This window comes from Gopherus flavomarginatus, chromosome 19, assembly GCF_025201925.1.
Source record: "Gopherus flavomarginatus isolate rGopFla2 chromosome 19, rGopFla2.mat.asm, whole genome shotgun sequence".
In the NCBI taxonomy this organism is placed as follows: domain Eukaryota; kingdom Metazoa; phylum Chordata; order Testudines; family Testudinidae; genus Gopherus; species Gopherus flavomarginatus.
This window is the reverse complement of record NC_066635.1, coordinates 9,087,495-9,108,274: the sequence shown is the minus strand read 5'-3', so window position 1 is coordinate 9,108,274 and position 20,780 is coordinate 9,087,495. Positions and strand designations below refer to the sequence as shown.

General features: G+C 49.3%; 1 protein-coding gene across 1 annotated transcript in view; it reads left to right on the top strand.

The window, feature by feature from the left end:
* The window catches only part of MYBBP1A (MYB binding protein 1a), a 73,528-nt gene extending 63,585 nt beyond the window's left edge, over nt 1–9,943 (top strand). The window contains exons 25-27 of the mRNA XM_050929436.1: nt 5,723–5,824; nt 6,635–6,759; nt 9,467–9,943. Of these exons, the coding sequence (XP_050785393.1) occupies nt 5,723–5,824; nt 6,635–6,759; nt 9,467–9,848 (609 nt within the window). The 3' untranslated portion in view covers nt 9,849–9,943. The remainder of the gene's footprint in view (nt 1–5,722; nt 5,825–6,634; nt 6,760–9,466) is intronic.
* Nucleotides 9,944–20,780: the final 10,837 nt, after the last annotated feature.

Genomic DNA, 20,780 nt, shown 5'->3' with positions numbered 1-20,780 from the left:
GGTTGGGGCCAAAGATGATGAGTGCAGGGGCTTGGTGGAACTGTGGAAGTGTTGTGGTTTTGTATCCATGAGGTCATAGGTTAGGGCCTGGCTCATCTGTTGCAAAAGTAGTGAAAATCCGCTGGAGAGGTAGTGATTAGGATGCTGCAGGCTCCTTGAGTGACCTTAATCAAGTCACTTGGCCTTTTTGTGCCTCGGTTCCCCATCTGTAAAATCTGGATAGTAGCACTTCCTTACTCTCGGGTATCTTGAGAATAAATACGTGTGCTCAGATAACATGGTGATGGCTCCCATAAAAGTACTGAAGATTGAATGCTTTGGGTATTTTTTTTATTAGGCTGTTTGGTTTTTTTTCTTTTGGCCCTAACTAGAGAAATCCTTTCTACTTGTGACTCTGTGTAACAATGAGGAAGTGAACTTCTCTCTAAACGTTAGAGTGGACTTCCCGTAATTTGAAAAGCTCACTGAGCTGTTTGCTGGTGCTGGAAAATAACCTTTAAAACAGAAGTTTCCTTGGCAATGTTGGGGTGTACCAGGAGGTGTGAGGCAGTGAAAGGTGCGTGAATGCTGCAGACATCTGGCATAGTGCTCCATCACTAATCTGTACATCCATCCATCAGCAACCTGGTCTGTTGTGTGGGAGGAGGGAAGGATGGGGATAGCACGTGGTGTGTGGAAAAAACGCAGCTTGACTGTGAGGTTTGTTTGACTGAATGGAAGATCCACCCCACAGAGCGGTGACTGACAGGTCAGGGTGAAGGGCTGTTTGTTTTGTATAACAAAATATGCTGGAGGGTGTGCCAGGGATATAGAATTTTGAACTGGTGCCGGAGCCCTGAGCTAGGAAACCGGCCCTCCTCTCTCTGTAACAGAATGATCTTCTGGGATATTGCTGTGTTTCGTATCAGCCTAGACTAACAGTTCCCACTTCAAAAGTACCAGGCAAGAAGCCATCCCGCTTGGGGCTCCCTCAGGCGGCAGAGCGACCCACGCTGAAATGTAAAGGCTTTGAGAAGTGTTGAACCTGTAGGGCCTGTTTGACTGCCCTGGTGTCTGTCCACTAACACCCTCCCTCTCCCCCCTCCCCCCCCAGGTGTCTGCAGGAAGGAAAGGTATCTCTCAGGTTCGGGTACTGGCCTTGGACTCTGGAGATACTGGTTCAACTCCTGCTCTGCCACAGACTTCCTGCACGACCCTGGGCTTGGATTTATCCTCAGTGGGTACATCTACATTGCAGTAAAATACCTGAGGCACAGCCATGGCTGTCCTGGGTCAGCTGACTTGGGCTTGCAGGGCTCGGGCTACAGGGCTAAAAATTGCAGTGTAGACCCGGCAAGGTGGGAAGGGGTGGTAGTGAAATCTCCGAGCCTGGGCTCCAGCCTGAGCCCAAACAGCTATGCAGCTATTTTAGCCCTGGGAGCTCAAGTCAGTTGACCTGGGCTCAGACTGGGTGCTGTGGGGATTTGCATTGCAGTGTAGATATATTTTGTCTCTGATACCATCTGTAAAATGGGCATCTTAGCCTTGCCCCACCTCACAGAGATGTTATGGTTAAAGATAACAAGGTGCTCAGATGCTACTGAAAGTATCTGAGAGAGGGGGACAGCTTGGGTTTTGGATCAGCTCAGCTATTTGTTTGCTTGTTTTTTTTTAAACACCTGATGTAAGTTCAAGCCCTTGGCAGTAGCGGGAAACTCAAGGTCTTAAACATTTTATACGACGAAGTCTCAGGTTCTGCAAACCCCTGCATGCAAGGTGACTCCCCATTGACTTCAGTGGAGCCCTGCGCAAGGGCAGAGATCCAGCAGCGCAAAGCAGCAGGATCAGGTCCTGGGTTTGTATTTTGTTCTGATTTCTAAAGGTCAGATTTGTAGCTGGTTGAGGAGTGTGACTCCTCCTGATTTCACCAAGTTACCATGATGGTGCTTGCAAATCAGGTAACTGCATATACACTGTGTACATGCAGGGGTCTTACCTGCATGCTTAGTTACCTTGAATTATACCTGCTATAATTACCATAGGAATTGTCTCTCCAGACTGGGTATGCAAGTGTGTGCCAGTTTGGTGGCAAGAGTTGTACTAAACGTGGGAGCGAGTCTGTGACCTGTTTTTAAGAGGGAAGTTGAGGGCATTTCCCTTCTGCTTTCCCTTCTCTTCTGAAGTTTCCTGGCTACAAATGTGCAATAACTTCCTAGCCTGGGACTATATTTCTCTCTCTGTGTGCGTGTGTTTTCTCCATCTCCCGGGTATATGCTTTGTGTTATCACTTCTATGGAGGTTACATGTGCTATTTTCTGTCAGTTGTACTTCCATGACCCCCTACTGCTGTAGTATCTGAGCACTTCACAGTCTCCATGATGTAGGCATGTGGTGTTATCCCCATTTCACAGATGGACATGGATGCACATAGATACTTGCCTGGGATTATACAGGAAGCCTGTGGCTGAGCAGGGAATTTGAACTCCGGCGTCTCAAGTCCCAGGCTAGCCCCCAAAGCACCGGACTCTGCTTCCTCCTGCTCTGTTCCTCTGTTGAAGACTGTTTTTTGTCTCTCTCACTGGCTTTTAGTAACACAGTAAAAATAGTGAATTGGCAAATTCCAGTTGTGCTTTGCACTCCAGACAGCAGCCCTATGCGCGGTAAGGCTTAGAATAAGAAATGCCACACGCTGCCTTCAGAGGCAGCAGATCCCCTGTGAACGTGAGCAGGACGAGGCAGAGACTGTGCTGCTGGTATTTGGCTTGGAGTGAGATGGGAATTCCAACTGTGAAAACTGTCTTCATATTTTTAACTCTTGGAGAATGACCTGCCCAAATATGCTGACAACTCGGATGTGCTAGAATGATTAACTGGCGAGGGTGTTGCTGAGCTGAAGTCTGAGCTGAGTTTCCTTAAGTGGCACTGGTGGTTCTTAGAGTAGCGACAACGGAAGTAATAGAAAATATTGGGATTGGCCAATAGTGCCAGTGTGGACATAAAGGGTGTAAACAGCATTTCCTGTGATGGTTAGAGAGGGTGACGGGGTAATTTGATCAGTAAGCTGTCCTTGTGAAGGATCTTTAACTACAAGTTCCATAACCTTGGACAAGTCATTTCACCTCTCCATGGCTGTGTTTTCCCTTGTATAATAGGAGGCTATTTATCAACTTTGCAGGGGTTTAGTTAATATCTCTCAAGATGCCTGAAGTATTGTTAGAATAGTTACATATTTGCTGTATATGCGGTGTGCCATTTGTTGTTGGTAATCACTTTTGCTTTACATTTGTAAAATATATTTTAAAATTTGAGCGTTCAGTAGTAGAAATTGCACACGTTCAGTAGTAGAAATTGAATAGTGACTTGCATACCTAGACAGACTATGTAGAGTTTCTTTCATGGAGTTTTGTGGGTGGAAGGAAGAAAACCAACCCTCCTGCAGACTTGTGATGTACAAACAGCAGTCTCTGCTGCAAATGGCAAGAATACTTGGGCTAATATTTTTCAAAGCTGCTGATGGGATTTGGAGACAATTCTCATTAAAATGCGCTGACCCGCAGCTGGGAAACAAACTCCTCCGGGGACTGAAGACCATCAGAAACCTCACTACCTTCCATTTCAGATGCAAAGCACATTGCGTTGGCCTGCCTTCTCCAATGCTCCACAGTGCAGCATGTATAATAACTTAAAACCGCCTCCCTTGTGCACGTGTCTTCCTCTGCAGAGAGGATGAGAGGCATAAACAGTCTTGACAGAAGTTAGTCGCCTCATGTAATGCATTGCTGGAAGGTGCACAAATACTATGGTGATGAATGCAGTGTAAGAAGCAATGTAAAATAGAATGGGAATTGGGTGTCCAAGGCTTCCTAGGCAACTTTCATCATCCCAGCTGAAATGTGCACAAGGATTCTAATAAACTCATGTGCTTTCACACTTGGAGGAAAAGATCTTCATTGCCCTTGTCAAAAAATGAGCACAAGCTGGATGAGAAACCCAATAGGTTAAACCGTGTCTGGATCCGATTTCATTAAAATCATTCTCTCCAGCTTCTGCACCATTAAAGCTTGCACAAGCTACAAGAATTAATATTGGCTTCTTCTGCGCTGGGTGATTGGCAATCATTTGTCTGATTGAGCTTATCACCAATAGGTGACTGTAGGTTTATTTTTTTAATGTAAAAATGATCGATTTAAATCATAGTATTCTCCTCCACCATGCTTTATTGGTAACTTACATAATAATAATACCAGGATGTAAATCTGAGCCTAAACTTTCTCCACCAGCCTGACTGTTCCGCTTGTCTCTGCCTCTACTTCCCTCTAGCCAGATGGCCATGCGGCTCTCTCCACAGCAGTCCGGATTTGTTGACCTTCAGAGACTGTTGCATGGCTTTTGAGGGGAATTTTTTTTTTTTTTTTTGCAGCATGGTTATTCATTGGGGGAGTGGCTGTTTGGTTTGTTCTCCTTTCACTGCATTAGTTGTAATTGCCTGAGGTACTGCGGATGTCAAGATAGGAGTGAAAACTCTTGTTGGAATGTTGTTTTTTTTAAAAAACCTAAATCAATAACTATTTTGCTGGAGTTGAGAAGCTGCCACCCACCACCATAGAACATAGGGTGTGCAGTGAGGTAGCAACACTGAGGACTGAGGCTAAGATTTGTCATGGATATTTTTAGTAAAAGTCACGGACAGGTCACAGGCTTCCGTAAATTTTTCTTTTTATCATCCATGACTTTTACTAAAAATATCCATGACAAAACGGGGAGCTCAGCCATGGGGACCCGCTCCCAGTGCTGGGCCCCCCCACTGCCTGTGAGGGCTCGCAGCTCCAGGGTCCCCCACTGCCCGTGGTGGCTCAGAGCTCTGGGGTGCCCATGGCAACCTGGAGCTGTGGGGTACCCCCACCAAACGCAGCTCCTGGCTGCCAGGGCTGAAGTCACGGCGGTCACTGGAAGTCACAGATTCTGTGACTTCTGCGACCTCCGTGAAAAAAATCGTAGCCTTATTGTTGACTCCACTATAGACAGATCTTTACTTGGGCACCTGCCTGCAGGGTTCTAACACCTGTAACCAAAGACCCAGCATCTCTGTGCAGGGTGGCTGCTGCTGCCACCCTTTACGCTTTGTTTTCCCTTTTTCCCCTCGTAAATAAATCTGGCCTCCTTTTAACACATCTCTGCACGTGTCTCTGCTTTAAGGAGAACCGTACTGGTGTCTCAAAGCCTTCAGTGCATAAAGGAAATACAGAGAGAGCTTTTTTTTCCCTCTTCTTTTTGGTGAATACGTTGATTGACAAGATCCTTCTTGAGACTGGCGATTGGCGCTTCCTAACATACGTGTTAATAGAGTTTTGTATTAGCACGTTGTGTGTATATCCCCGGTCCTGCTGCCGTTGAATTGGATGGTGACCTCTTAGTAGTAGCTATTTTCCAGCAGTGGAATTCTCCTTTTAGCGGGTGAGATATTAACTTTCCTCTTTTATCCAGCGTATAGTAGTAGGTCTCTGATTGCTGCAGTCTCCCAGCAGTGCAGGATCGTGCCTTGCTTCGTTCAGTCACGTTTATTAACCCAACCGATAACAGTTCCCGGCACTTATCATCTTAGGCTCTCCTGCAGTCTGATGCCTCTTGTCTCTGAGTGTTTTAGTGATGTTTTAAACCTGCTAATCGCTTGTTGTCTGCTTTCTCTTGAGGGAAGTTCTTTGTTTTTCAGTTTGATACACCGTCTTCCTTCCTTCCTTTGCAGAGTTTGAAGACAGTGAGCGAGTTCAAGGTGAAAGTTGACCAGGAGAAGGTCATTAAGTGTTTGGAGCTGTTGAACTTCATCATCAAAACTGTGAACCAGCAGGTGAGCCCAGACTTTGGCTGAATTTGTGATCCCTTCCAGTTTCAGTCCATCACACATGCTGTTACAGGCTTGATGCTTCAGTCAGTAGCTGTCCTGTTTGCATCCTCCGTGAAGGCCTGGATTTCCAAGAGTTGCACTGGGGTTTTAACCATATGGCTCCCACTGAAGCCAGTGCAAGTCCCATGTCTATATCCCTGTACAGCTTGTAGAAAATAAGTTAGTAGCTGGGTCTGATGGCAGAAAAACCCTTAACAGCCACAACAATTATAATAATACCTAGCTCTTATATAGGGCTGCTTCAACTGGCACTGCTTGGACAAGTCACTTTCTCTTTTCCCGAGCCTCAGTTTCCCCATCTGTAAAATGGGACTAATGATACTGCCCTACTTTGTAGGGTAGGACACTGGGTGGTAGTTATGTTATTATATGAAGAGACATTCTAACATCCCTTTCTCATGCGAGCAATACTGTGTTGTTACAGGGGCATTATGGGACTAGGAATGGAAGGGTGGGTGTCCACAGGATGGCAGATGGGTTTGAAACCAGGATAAGCCACACAAGTGCAAGTCAGTTTTGACACAGATGTAATGTCTTTGCACTAGAGGTGTGTACTGGGGCATTGTCCCCTGTAAGATAGACAGTCCCTAAGGAAGAGGAAAAGCCTAATGGCTGCTGGGAGCTGGCTCAGGGCTGGGATTTGCCTGTTGTAGCTTTTGGTTTAAGGAGTAGCTGGGTGCAGTGCCACTGTGAACGAGGACTGAATGCAGTTCACTGTTTGTCTGTCTTCATTTGCTACAATTCTCCTTGCAGAAGCTGAATGTGGAGTTGGCGGAGCTGAGTCAGACGCTGCAAGCGCTGAGCCAGCAGGAGGGGTTTGGGAAATCCGTGCGCCTTGACAGTCTCTACTGGAACGTCATGGAGCTGCTGGGATTTGCGTATGTACCCTCAGCTCCGGGGCCTCTAGGCCAGCTTGTGCCCTGGGCTTTCTGTGCTGCTCTGGCTTCTCAGATTGGGGAAATAGGAACAAACAGATCAGTGCCTTTGCTATATAGGAGACTGGGTAGAGAAAGCTCATGCTCCAAAACGTCTGTTAGTCTATAAGGTGCCACAGGATTCTTTGCTGCTTGGGTAGAGACTGAATGTCAGCCTGAGCTGAGCTCATGGGGCTGGTGGAGTTGGGACCTCGTTAGACCAAGTGCAGTATGTACAGGTGTCTCAGCCCTGGGGGAAGGGTAACAAGCTCTCCCTGACCTCTGATCACCTTCAGTTAGCTGCTGTGCTGTCTCCAGCCACTTCACTTGGCAGTGCAGACGGGACCAGCTGTGTGAGTATGACTAGCTACTGTGGAGGCCGGGCTGGATGAGGAGAGCAGAAATACCCAACCAGTGGGTATTTCCCATACTCCAGCTGCCCAGGGAAGGGTCTGAGTAGCAAGCTGGTCAGCCGTTTCAGAAATGACTTGTGGTTTTGGGAGCCGTCGTCTCTGGATGCCCAAATTAAAACGCTTTAGTGGGTAGGGTGCCCAGATCCTTCTGAGGTGCCTCAAGTTAGAATCTCAAGATCACTGGTCACTTGTGACCATTGCAAGAGAAGAGCAGATCCAGAGGGCAAGGTCAGCTGGTTTAGGTGACTGTTTTAGCGCCCCCACTCCCTTGAGCTCTGTTACCTCGTGAGTCTCTGAGTAGGGAACAAATTAGTTTCTGCGTCCCTCAGCAAGGCTTTAAAACCTTCTCAGAATAACAGGGTGGGGGGTCAGGCACAGGCTGAATGTGTCTGTTATATCTCAGACCAAGTGGGTTAGTTGTTGGGCTGTATTAAATTTCTGCAGAAAGAAATGCTGTGTTCCTGGAAATCAGTCTTGTTTTCAGGCTAAAATCAAATTTACAGCTTTGCCACTTCCTGGTGGTGGCATCAGTTTAATTATTATGCAGACATTAGAAGATGTGGTCCCAGCCAAGGGCTGCTTTCCGTCTAGGTTATAATTCCTCCATGGCAGTAAGATGATCTGTAGGGGAGGGACTTGTGGAGTGTGAGAGACTCATTTCACAGTATGCACAGGCATGCAGTTTGGGTTTTAAGCCCATCGAAGTAATTAGGATAAATCTCTAAAAACATATTATGTCCTGCTAATGCAGTAGTGGAAGCTCTGGTAGAGCATACCAGTGACGGAACAGAACTAGCACTCTTTATCCACAGCTGAAACCACTGCTAGGCAGTCTCTGTCCCTCTGATGTCCTGCCTGAGTTTACAGGGCCCAGCTGCCATAACCAGAGACAGAGTGAGTGTTGGTGACTAACATGTCAAATAAGGAACAAAGTGGAATCCAATTAAGTTAATGAAGCAGGGGGTTGTGATACTTTCACCCCCTTCAAGACATGCTCATTCTTCAGCCTAACTCAAGGGTGTTCTGTCTAAATGATGCTGAAGGGTCGTGTTATAATGGTGGATAATGAGCGAATGCTGTTACCTAAACCACCAGCCTGGCAGTGCCTGGGGGAGGTTTTAGGGATTCCAAATCTTATTCCCTGCATCATTCTTGGATTGCGTCAGTTCCTTAGGCTGGAACGAGGGGGATGGAGGTGTCGCAGCACACTGAATGGTGCAGTTTGGCTCCATCTTTCCCGGGTGGAGTCACTGATGGGCAGCCCTGAGAACCCGAGACCTCAGCAGTGAAGACACTCTGACTTGTACGCTCTTGAAAACAGTTTTCTGGATTGAAAAACAAGGAAAGAAGCCAGGGAGATTCAAGACTTGATCCTTTCCTGAATCCCTGCTCCGTGTGTTCCGAGAGACACGGTAGCTGATAGCAGTGCTGTAACCTAACTGGTTCAGCAGGCAAATGGACCTGGATTAACTGTCGAGCTGCTCCACTGAGTCACACTGCCTCCAGAGGACTTTAGGGGGTGGCTGGGTTTGCCATAGGCTGGTGTAACTTAGCAGGGTTAGAGGTGACTCAGTTGGGATTGCTGGCAGGCTGAAAACTGCCTGGACCTCCCTCCTCTGTCACGCCATACGAGGACAAAGGGCACTAGATAGAATCAAAGGGGAGTGTGGTTTCACATAGCGTCTTGCAAACATGGGCAATTGCTGCTGCTTCACAAATGAATTTATACAGGGGTGGTGGGGCTAGCATCTCTGCAATGGAAATATTTTGGGGCCTCCACCCCTGTGAGAACTTGCACGTGCCTAGGCCAGGAGCAGGCGGCGAGAGCAGGGCTTGCAGGGGCTGGAATGAGCCCAAAAGTTAAGTAGGAACCCTCAGGATCCTCCTTTCCATCCTTGAGCTGGCTGCCCCCCATCAAGTCTCTCACTCCCCCTTCTGTCCCCCCACTCCCCACACTTGTGTACGCGGAGAGAGAGACACGTATACAGCATTGTTCATTATTGGAGCTGGGTTGCCTTCCTCTGAAGCTGTTGTTTATCTGCTTGGATTCTGGTCCCGCTGGGGCTGTTGTATGATAGGAGCAAATGTTCAGAGAATGTAACTGACTCTATTCGCTTGCTATGTTATGCTTCCCGTGACACGCTCATGCTGCCACTTGCCATTACTAGCCCATACTGCCATCCATAGGGGGCAGGCTGTGCCACACGTCACCTTCCTAGCTGCAACGTGCCATGATCTCTGGTGCTTTTGGTTTGCAGGCGCCCCAAAAAGGAGAAGGCAGTGGCCCGGCCTGAGCACACCTCTGGAGCAAAGCCTTTCAAGCGGAAGAAGAAAGGCTTCCTGCCAGCTACCAAGAAACGCAAGAACCGCAAAAAGGCTCTCCAGGAGAATGGGGCAGAGAGCGGCAGAGAGGCAGGCCCAGAGAACGGGGCGGAGAGTGGCAGAGAAGCAGGCCCAGAGGGAGGGCAGGCCGCAGCACGGAAGAGGAACAGAAAGAGGAAAGGAGGATCAGGAAAGGCAGGTGCAGAGGGCCCGTCGCCAAAGAAGGCCAAGGGGAGCCATGGCCAAGAGCCTCAGGGGAAGCAGGGTAAAGCCAAGAAGAAGAAGAAAGCAAACAAAACACCTGCTCAAAAGGCGTGAACTCTGGACTTACTCAGACCTGGCTGGGATGTTTTAATAGCTTATATATATTTTTGCACCATTTCATAGTTTTAATAAATCATCTGTCGTGCTGACCCATGCGACCTGCCTGTCTGATTCATGCACGGGGACTCTTCTGAGTGCAGGGTGTCACTGTCTGCTGAGCCTCAGGCGTGGAGTCTGAGACACACATCCGTGTCTCTGATCCCTCTGCACGTGCCCTCACGCTTTCTGCTCTATAACCTTGATGCAGTATCTATGTGCCCCCAGGTACCATCCTCCTTCCTGCCAGGGTGATTGTCTGGGATAGCGGGAGCTCTTGTCTCACTCATGTCTCTGTTTTGCCAGTGGTAAGATCTGTCTGTTTCAATGGAGATTAGGCAGGTAGTTGGCCAATCAATCAATGCTGGAGTTCTGGGGTCAAGTCCTGACATTCTGCAGGTCAGAAATGGTCTGTTACAGTCCTGGATGGACATTCATGTAAATTGCTATGACTGGAGAGATGGGTCTCTCCCTCTCTCCCGTCCCCCTCTGGCCGCCCTCCACTCCTCCAGCTGAGAACTGCAGGAGTTGATTCCTTTTAGCTCTCCAGTGCTGGACTGGGGCTCATTGCACAAGCACCTGGTCTCCATCCTCTGCAGTGGTCCTAGTCCTTGCCAGCCTGGGAAGCAGGAGCTGGGCTGTGGGCCAAATTCCTAGCAGGTGTAAGTGACATCTTGGCATGGTACCTGCTTATGCCAGTGCTGAGTGCTTCCCATTCGGGTGCTGAAGGAGCCCTCTTGTGCTGTGAATGCAGTGGCCTCTGTCGGCCACTCCAGAGTGACGCCCTCCCTGTCTCCCTGGCCTCTGGTGAAGCAGCATTTACTGGGAGGGTTGATGGCGGGCCAGGCACCCTGGTTCCCTGGGGCTGGGATATTGGGTTCCAGCATTGCTGCTTCTGCACTGCTTTGCAGCTGCTGGGGTTGGCATAATTGACAGATGCGCCCCAGATCACAGGCTCCTTTCCCAGCTCTCCCTCCCTGCCCGGAGCACAGTTGAGGCTGCTGGCAGGGGGCATTATCCTCAGCTGGGACAGGGTCTTGGGAATACCCCCTGGATTTAGAGGTGTGTGGGCTGGTGGGAAGGGTCTGGGTTTTTAGCTGTTCCTCCAACCTCCATCCCCTGCTTTATTTGCCCCACCGAAAGGGCTGCTTCTTGCTAATGCAGGCAGGTCACATCCCTCCAGGTTTCCAACCTGCAGGAGGGCTTTCTCCACAGCAGCTGGGGGCCCTGGTCCAGGCAGCAAATGCGCATGCACTGGGAAGTCCCACCTGAAACACACTTTCCCCAGGAGGTGGGGTGAGCTTGCCCATTTGTGGCCTCGGTCAGCCTTGCTCATCTGTCTCCCCACTTGCTGCCCCCCTCCCCATCGTACCTGAGCAATGCACTGCTTAAGCCACCCTACAGTATCTCCCGTCCTCCTGCGTGTCCCAGAAGAGCACCTCCTGCAGGGCCCCCTGCACGCGTGCTGGTCGCTTTCCGTGGAAGCATTGAGCACCAGCCTCAGTGGCAGAGGAGTGAGATCCCTGTGACTCATACCTGGCCACAACATCCCTTCCTCCTTTCGGGTGGGGGGAATCCTCCTCTGATGTTATGCCCCCATCGCCTGGTTTGGATTTTAAAGTGGGGGGTGGGGAAGGTTTCAGTGAAAGGTGAATCCACACCCCCTCTGCATGCCAGTTGTTCTGTAATGAGAGTCTGTGAGTGGTTTTTCTCCTCCCTGTGCACCAAGGAAGGAATAGCAGTCTGCCCAGCTTCAGGAGGACAGTAGCTGCTTTCAGGTGGCGCAGAGCTGCACTCGCCAATGACGTGAGTCACACAGACCTTGGCACTGATCGCCAGCCTCAGCAAAGAGGCTGGAGATGGATGCTGACGTACCTGCTCCCCTGGGAGGTTTGATGACACGGTGACTGGTGCAGGAGGTGGAGCAGGCTCCCGCAGGCCTGGGCTCAGCCTGTTAGTGCAGTGGGATGAAGGGAAACTTCTGTATCCCATGCTAATGAAGGCACTGTGTGCCTTTGTCCATCTCTGGACTGTGCACAGGGGTTGAAGAGGCTGCTGCTGCTCAGGTAGCGTGCAGGCTCATGCTCTTAGATCCAGGGTGCTGGGATCAGTCCCTGCCAACGAGCCGTCTGGAGCCTCGCTCCAAAGCCGTGGCCAAGCCATGTTGCATGGCCAGTGCTTGTGTGCTGGCTGCCTTGGTGGCCAACACACTGGGGATCAAACCGAAAGCAGGAGCGGCTGTGGCTGGAGTTAAAGAGCTGTGGCTCTGGAGCTGGGTCGGTTTCTGCTTTCTGTGGATTGGCACAGCGGGGACCTCAACACACACTCCCCTGAGGGTTGCATGGGCACAGCTGCTGTCCTTGCTGTGCCACTCTGCTGCTCACCCCGCCTGAGGGAATTTTGACTATTTAGGGCCTGACTGAGCTACTCAGGCTTTACTTCCAAGACCACTTGCTTTTAGGATTTGAAGGGTCCCTGGTAACTTATCCATCGCTGTTCCTGGAGGGACTGAAATGGCCACCAGGTTATCCTGCGGAACATCTGTGAGCCCTGTCTCCCTGACTGGGGGATGCTAGGAACTATTTCCCTTGATGTGACCAACCCCCCCCCCCACCCCCAAAAGCTCCATATGCCTAAACTTCAGAGCAGGGTGATGACACACAGGGCACCCTCTGCCACCTGGAATTACGGGGGCCAGCACCTTTCAAAACCTCTGCCCTAATAAAGGGCCCCACGCTTCAAATGCCTTTCCAGACTCCTCATAAGAGATGACTGGTGATAAATTGTGCAAATGCAGTGCGTGGAGGTCAGGGCCTCGCCTGCTTGATGATCTGCTGATGCCCTAGATGGACTGAGAGGGGTTTGAAGCTGTGTGTGTATTGGCTGCAGATTTATTCTTTCCTTTAGAAAACTGCCACTGTTGGGGATTGAGATTTGCCATCGGCCCGGCTGCAGATCTTGGGAATGAAGCAGTACACAAGCTGGCAGCACAGGTGAGCGTGGGGGTGGCACTGAACAGAGGAGTGAGGGGGTGGGGTGTTGCTGAGCAGTCTCATTGTCCCCATGCTCCGAAGGCTGCCCATGGCCAATATTTTAAGCAGCAGTTCAGGTGCCTGATTGCAGTTAAAATGAGCCTTCCCGTAACTTGGTTTACTGCCTGCGACGAGCCCAGAGCAGAGCCAGGCATGTGTTGTACTGGACTCTGTTTTTACACAGGCACGTTTGTACGTGGGTGTGGATTCTGCGGCCTGAGCGGGAGCCTCCTCATGGGCCTGATCCTAAAAGGTGCTGTGCACAGCAACTCCCATCGATTTCAGTGGAGGTCGCTGGTACTTGGCATCTTTCACACCTGGACCTCTTGTGTGTCCCCCAGGTACAGAGTGGGTGAACAAGGGCCTGCATTGCCCTTCAGTGGCTGGCTGGGTTGGAGATCAAATCTCAGCAAGGCTGCAGAGGAGCAAAAAGCTCGTAGCAGCACTGAAGTGTTTCTAGGAGACTCCCCATCGTTCTTGCAAGGGACAACAGGGCAGAAATACATAAGACCAAATTCTGCTCTGTTGCAGTGGCTTTAGCACCTAGACCCCAAAGGGGAAAGGCCTGTTGTTGGCACCTGGCGCTGTGGGGCCCTGCCCTGGCAGAGGCCTCTCCGAGAACAGAAATGTTTGACTCTGACCAGGTGGTGGTAAATGTAGCATAATACCACGGAGGCTGGTTGAGTTACTCTGGACCTACGCTGGTGTAGCTCAGTGCCGAGCTGGGCATTTCCTCCTAGTGAGGAAGAGGCCAATGAAGGGAGAGGTACTAAGTCTCAATTCCTGTGCCCACTATGTTCATCTGCCTCTGTCTGTGGGATGGAGCGGATTGCAGGTGGGCAATGTGAGGCATTGGCCTCCGACGAGGGCAATCTGGTTTGTAGCAGAAGAGCTTGTGTGAAGTGTAGCGTGACTGTAGTATATTTAAGGCCATATTTACACTATCAGGTATGTCGGGAAAATGTACATGGCTCGAGTGTGAATACCTCCTCCCGCCGACATAGCTACCGCCGCTCGGAGGGGGTGGATTAGCATGTTAACAGGAGAGCTCTCGCCTGTCGGCAGAGAGCGGCTCTACGAGATCTGACAGCTGCATTGGTACAGCTGTGCCACTCTAAGCTCTCTAATGTAGACATGGCCTTAGTCTTGGAGATTGTGTAGTTGGGATGGGGGCAGAAAATCCTTGTGGGTTCACCCAGGCCATTGTGCTAGGATAACAACTCTGTTGCCTATTACACTGCCTGGCGGAGCCTGGCTTTGATGTGCAGTGTATAGAAAGTGTTTCCTAATCCACCAAGTCCAATCTTGTTTCCCTGGAACTTAGTTGTGCCTTTCAACAATTGCAAAGGCTTCGTTTCACGTGGTTTCATGTCCTGTCCATCGCCCAGTTTTCAGGAGATAGACGAGGTGTTGATTTTAATTAAGGCTTTTCTTTCTCTCGGTGTTTCAACAATTCCAGGCAGAGAAACTCAGCAGCCTTGAGAGTATAATGGGGTGAGTGCTGCAGGCTACTTGAGCAAGCAATAAAATCACACAGGGATCTGGCCTCACTAAGGAGACGAACAAATCTGTAGTAAGTAATTAGATAGAGCAGCATCTGTGCAGAGTAACTTGGCTGTGGGTCTGAAGACAGCACAGGAAAGATAAGCAACAGCTGCCTTTCCAGTGTATTTGCCTTAGACTGCAGGGAGTGGCTTGGTGGTTGGAGCAGGGCACCAGAATCTGGGGCTGCAGGGTTCCCTTCCCAGCTCTGCTTCTGCCTTAGGCAAGTCATTTCATGGTACTTCTGTCTGAAGCGAATGTTAGGTGACCACCTGCCTGGTGTTTCTGGGCCAGTGGTGCTCTGTTGCTGGTGTCGATCTCCCAGCATGCTCAGTGGCTGCCTCCACCTCCCCACAAGAGCCTGTGGAGGCAGGTTTTGCCCAGTCCTGGGGCACTAGGGCCTGGTGATTCCATGAGGAGCTCCCTTTTAGGGTGACCAGACAACAAGTGTGAAAAATTGGGACAGGAGTTGGGGGGTAATAGGCGCACATATAAGAGAGAGCCTCAAATATTGGTACTGTCCCTATAGAAATTGGGACATCTGGTCACCGTATTCCCTGTGAGAACTGCAGGTTCAAGTCCTGCTGGAGAATTTTAACAACATAAAAGAGTGAGTGGGAGCCAGAGGAGGGAGGAAGTTTGTGCTCCCAGCCATGCATGGAGTGAGGCAGCACGAACCAGTCGGGGGGTAGTAAGGAGGCCCCCATTAGCAAAGTGAAGCAGATTAAAAATCCATGCGTCAAACACCCCAGGGCAGGGCCCAGGGTGCTGAGGGACCCTTGGCCGGAGTGGTCATTGAAGAGTGGGCAACAGGAGCATTGTGGGAGCATCTGCACCACAGTAGCTGCGATGCGCAGGGTTCCCCATCTGTGACTGGAAGAGTTCCATGGAGCCAGCACAGGTGGGGGTGATGGTGGCGGTGGCAGAGCCTGTGAAATGTGAGCAGCACTTCAGTGGGGATGGTTACCTCAAAGGACCAAAATTCTTAGTTCAGTGGCATTTTCCTTTGCATCCAGGACATGTTATGCTCCTCTCTGGGCTGGGGGTGGAGGGGTGAGCTACATGGAAATGCAGGTTGTGGGTTTTAACAAATGCTCTGTGGCCAGTACAGTCCTGGTCCTAATGACAGGTGCACACATTCATTAACTATGCAGCTGCTTGTGCTTCATTTGTTTAAATGAAGAAATGTTGTTTACATCTCCTAGGGAAAGCACATGGGAACAGCTGCAACAGCATTCAAGACTGCATTTGTCACCTGAAGTGGAGTACTGGCAGCTGGATGGCATAGCATTTTGGGCAGGGTGGGAGCAGTGGCGTTGCATAGCCAAGAACAATGCAGCTGTTTTACATGCACAAAGGTGCATTGCATAGCCAAGAACAATGCAGTTGTTTTACATGCACAAAGGCTAAAATCTCTCCAGGGATAACTGGAACTTCTGACTCTTAATAGGTCTCTTTCTGGATTGCTCTTGGCTGCCAAGAAACTAACAGTAAGGTGTTGATTTTTTTTCAGCTGCTGCAGTTGTCAGTTGTGTACTGACTGTGCTGGGCCAGGCCCTGCTGTGAAACCAACCCAGAGGAGGCAGAGAGAGATGAGGAAACAAATATGACCTGCTAGTGCAGCACGGAAAACAGTGAGTGTTTTTCCTAGAGAAATTGGGAATAATCCTAGCAGACCCTTCCAGTGTCTCAGCCCTGGGGCTAGCTAGTCATTTGCACCCTGCTTAATGAAATTCCTGATAAAGCAAAGATTGGAGATGCTCTGGGGAGCTCCTGAACTCGGCAGGGTTTCAGCGCTGTTCTCCCAAGCCCCAGTTTGGGAAAAGGTGTGGGACGCTGGCCAGGACCTTTGTGTAATTAGGGTTGATACTGATGTGTACAGTGTTCAAAGTGTTAACCTTTGAAATACAGAAGCCCTACGGATAGAGGACAAGACTGTTAGTAAAAGCTAAAGCCAGTTTAGGCATCTCTAATAAACCCTGGGGACTGGCACATTAGAGCAGGCGTAGCCAATCTGAGGCCTTGTGCTGTGATCCCAAGAGCTAAGGAGCTATGCAGGTTCTGTCTGAGTCCCCAGGGCAGGCCTGCTGCAGGAAGTGGCCAGATTGAACAAGTAGTTCATCCCACTACGTCAGGACTGGTGCTGAGCTGCAGGAGAAGGGAACATTTTGGATGAGTTTTGAAACCGATCATGAAAGATCCAAAGCAAGACACTCTGGTGGTCTCTTTGTTGTGTCGAGACTGTTCCTCTCTGCATCTGTCTACCTCACTAACGAACTGAACAAATAAGACTCAGGTATTACAATTCATAGTGACTGACTTCATAACCCTTGAGAAATCCCTGTTAGAAAGAGTTTTCCCCTGTATACTGTAAGTGGTATTGCCACCAGTGCAGACTGACATGTTTTTTGCAGCAGCTGGTAATTGTGGAGGGAGGTGAGGGAAGTGTAATGCCCTCCCTTCCTTAAAGCATTTGTTTAATTGTCACCCTGTGAGTAGTTTCAATGAGTGAGATATTCTGAGTTCTTCTCAAAAAGAGCTTTGCTAGGGAACACAGGAGGCTGGAGTCATTTGCAGTGAAATGTGTATTGCAGTAGAGTCTAGAGGCCAATGTGGTTGGGTCCCTGTCATGCTTTCTGCATGTAGTAAATGACAGTCATTCATAATGCGATCAGGAACTCTGTGAATGAGACTTGGACTCCCAGAGAAAGAGTCTGTCGGCGTTTCATCAGCAGATTCCATTCACAATGCAGGAGCGTTGCCCTCCATTGAAGGCGGTGTGAGTTGCAGGTGCTCAGCAGGTCTCAGGATCCTGGGTCTCTGTACCAGGAGTAATCCAGTAAATTGGGCTGTGGTCTACATGTCTTATTGCAAAAGCCCTCGATCAATGCCTTGGAAAGACCTCCAGGGCCAGCAGCAGACAGGAGAAGGAGTGACTAAACTAACATGGTAAAGGAGAGGCGTTGGAGGTGCAGTGTCTAATCCAATTTTAGTCTCCTCACTACTGGGGTGCAGGGCCTGCTAACGAGTGCACCATGTAGCTCCTGCCACAGCCACACACAAAACATGTGACCAGGAGAGCCATGCTGGGAGCTTTGGCTTCTAGTTAACTGGGCAAACACTGCTGAGGTTCCAAGTTCAACTGCAGGAGCATCTGAATGCATAAAAATTTGCTTCATCAAATCATTGACGCGCTCTGCCAACAGGAAATTAGCACTGATGGCAATTACTGTATTTAAAAGGCGAGTCCGATGCCATGAAGCTGTGCTGTTCTGCTGCACAAAGGGAAGGGGCTCTAGCATGTGTGTTACATTCCCTGGTTGGCACCAGGGCTGGCAGCACAGTAGGGTGCAGTGGGATTGGCAGTGCCTCAGCCTCTGCTGGTGCTGTGTGAGGAGCACTGGAGCTAACATCACTCCTCTTGGGCTGGGGGAGGACTCCCACCACCTGGGTATCTTCTCCTGCCCAGCCCAGCCACTCAGGCTGGGTGCTGCCAGGAGAGTTGCACCCATTGTGTAGTTCAGCTGAAATGTGTCACTGGTTTTAGGTTCTTGTTAAGTTCAGCCCCCTTTTTGTGACTCTCATCCACAGGACCAATTGGAGCCATTCCTTAAAACCAGTGAAAGGTTTTGCCTCGGCAGCCCTAGAGATGTAAGTAAGTCCTTCATCAACAAAACAGATCCACCCCTGGGATTCTTCTGCACCTACCCCAGCTCTGGTCCCACATGCTGCTCCACCCATTGCTGCACTATGGGCAGTTTAGTCTCGTGGGGTCCTTCAAACCTGGGGCCCTGTGCCAAGCTGCTTGAGGTGGTCCTTCTCTGAGGCAGATGAGTGCCTGGTCTCTGGACACCCCTCCACTGAGAGCCCTGATTTCACGTGGGTCACCTGCTGATCACTGTGTTTACCAGCAGCCTGAAGAGGCTCTGTAGCCCCTTTACTCATCACCTGAGCTCTCCTCCCTGCTGTGTTTCCTTTCATCCATTTAAGAAAAGGTTGATGCTACTCCAGCCAGAGCTGCTTCCATCGGGAGCTGCTGTAACCACTGTTGGAGCTCTCCTATCCAGCTCTACTTTCAATCTAAGGCAGCCCTGAGCAACCAGCTCTCTGGGACTTGCACCCCAGCATACTGCAATGGCACCACCAGCCCTGCCTGAGTCAGAGCCTGCAGCTGCTCTGGCTGCCTGCCTGGAGGCCGGAGCCACAACACAGACAAGAAGTCGAGAGGTATGTTTTAAATACTTTTATTTCTTAATTTACATAAAGGTATAGATTTGGCTTTATTTCTCTTTATACTCTGAGATTGACAATCAGTTGCTCTTAAAAAATAAAATAGCCATTTCCTTCTGAAAGAAATCAGAAAACTATTTTATACTCCTGCCTTGTATAACAAGAAAACGTACGATATACTCCCATACATCACATAGTAAAAGTGACTGCAAGTGCTGGTTTACAAAACAATAAAGCAAATAGAGAAGAAACCAAATTACTAGGATGTGGGGGGGAAGTGAGACAACCTTAACATTCCAGTCTAAGTATAGTTTATTTTTTGTCTTACCCTGAGGTTGGACTGAGATTAGAGGATGCTGGCCCAGCACTTCAAGCTTCACTCAGGTAAGCAGTCCTGTAGCTATTACCAAACCCAGCTATGTGAGTAAAGGCTGCAGGAGGTGAATACTTACTGGGTGTGGTTGCAGTGTTAACAAGTGTCTAGTTGCTGCCTTGTCCCCATTGCCCTCAGTTTTGCCTCCTGCTATGCAAAAGCTCCCATGGAGGTTGCACTGGCACAAGGTAAAATGCTTTTAAGATGAAGTGAAGTATAAGGAAGGTTTTGCTGAAGGCACCCTGCAGGCTCCCCAGCTTCCTGTAGACTCTACCCCACCATTCATGCAGAGTGCCATTACACTTAATATGGCAGGGTAACCAGGGAGCAGGTATCTTGCAGCAGAGCATCACAGGTGCTGGAATTAGGGATTTCAGAGGAGCATTGAGGGAGAAGGATGGGCTTCACAGTAGTGTGGGCTGCACCTGGACAAAAGGTACAGTCTGTGCTTGCTGGTAGTATTGCCCACATCGCCTCAGGTGCTGTGTGTGTACAGGAAGGAAGGAGAGAGTTAAGCAGGCCCCAACCCCACCTTCCATTCTGATTGTTTTCCCTGCTCTAAGGTGGGACAGGAGGGTTTACTAGACTATGTCCTAGTTATCAACAATACAGTTTGTGTGGGGGACAGGGAGAGTAAGGGGACAGTGGCAGTACAGATGTTCCCAGGAACCATTTAAATTAAAGACTTAAATCTAATGCACTGAACCATGTTTTGCTTACAGATAATCAACTCCAGCCTTGCTAATACATGAAATCCCTTAAGGTAGATCTTTAATTGTGGCCCCTCGAAAAGACACCTCAGTGTAATTGTTAAAGTGGAGGTGATAGCTCTACAATCCTACATTTTGTGGCCTAACTTGCTTATGCTAAAGCTTTCTCTGGAAGTGATTTCATAAAAACCCATCTCTCTGCAGATTTCAGAGACTGGCACATTGAGCTAGTTCTCTGTTCAGAAATGAAAGGCTCCCCCATTCTACCTTCACATCCTCCCTCTCCCCACAACTGCAGCTACACACAAGGCAAGGCTAAACTTTTGCTGAGTGTGTGTTAAATAATAAGTCCACAGTTCTAGCTGTTAAGTGACAAGATCCCATTAAACAATTTGGATTGTGGTGCAAATCGCCATTCACCACATTCTCTGTTTCTATATGACTTTTCCCCACAGAAATGCCTCAGGAAAACTCATAATCGCTTTGTCAAAACTAAAGACCCTGCCCTAGTAAACTCTGCATGTGGGAGAGGAGGATGAGTCTAGTACTGCAGGGTAACACCAGTGTTTGGCGCACTGCACCAGAATACTGGAATTGGATGTTTGAGATAGGGGTAGGGAAGAGCATACTTCCTTGATACAGTGCCTCATGGGTCCAGTTTACAGCTGAAGAAACAAGCAGAGAGGTAGTGACTTGCCTGCAGTCCAAGTGGCAGAGCTGGGCTTGGACCCTCACTCTTCCTGTCAACAGAAATATGCAGCCTCTCAAGAGGGAGCAGGTACTAGCAGACACCCAGAATGTTACAGCAGAAGGTAAGCTGTACCCAGCCACCTGCTCTTTAGTGTTTTCCAAACCTCTCCTTTTGAGAGTGGTTGGAAAGCTTAACTTGACTTAGAGCTTTGTTACTGCCTTTATCCAAATTATCTGGTTTCTTTCTAAGAGAATAAATATTTAATAGAAGCTCTAATAGAACAATGCTTGAAAAATTCCATCCCAGAATAGA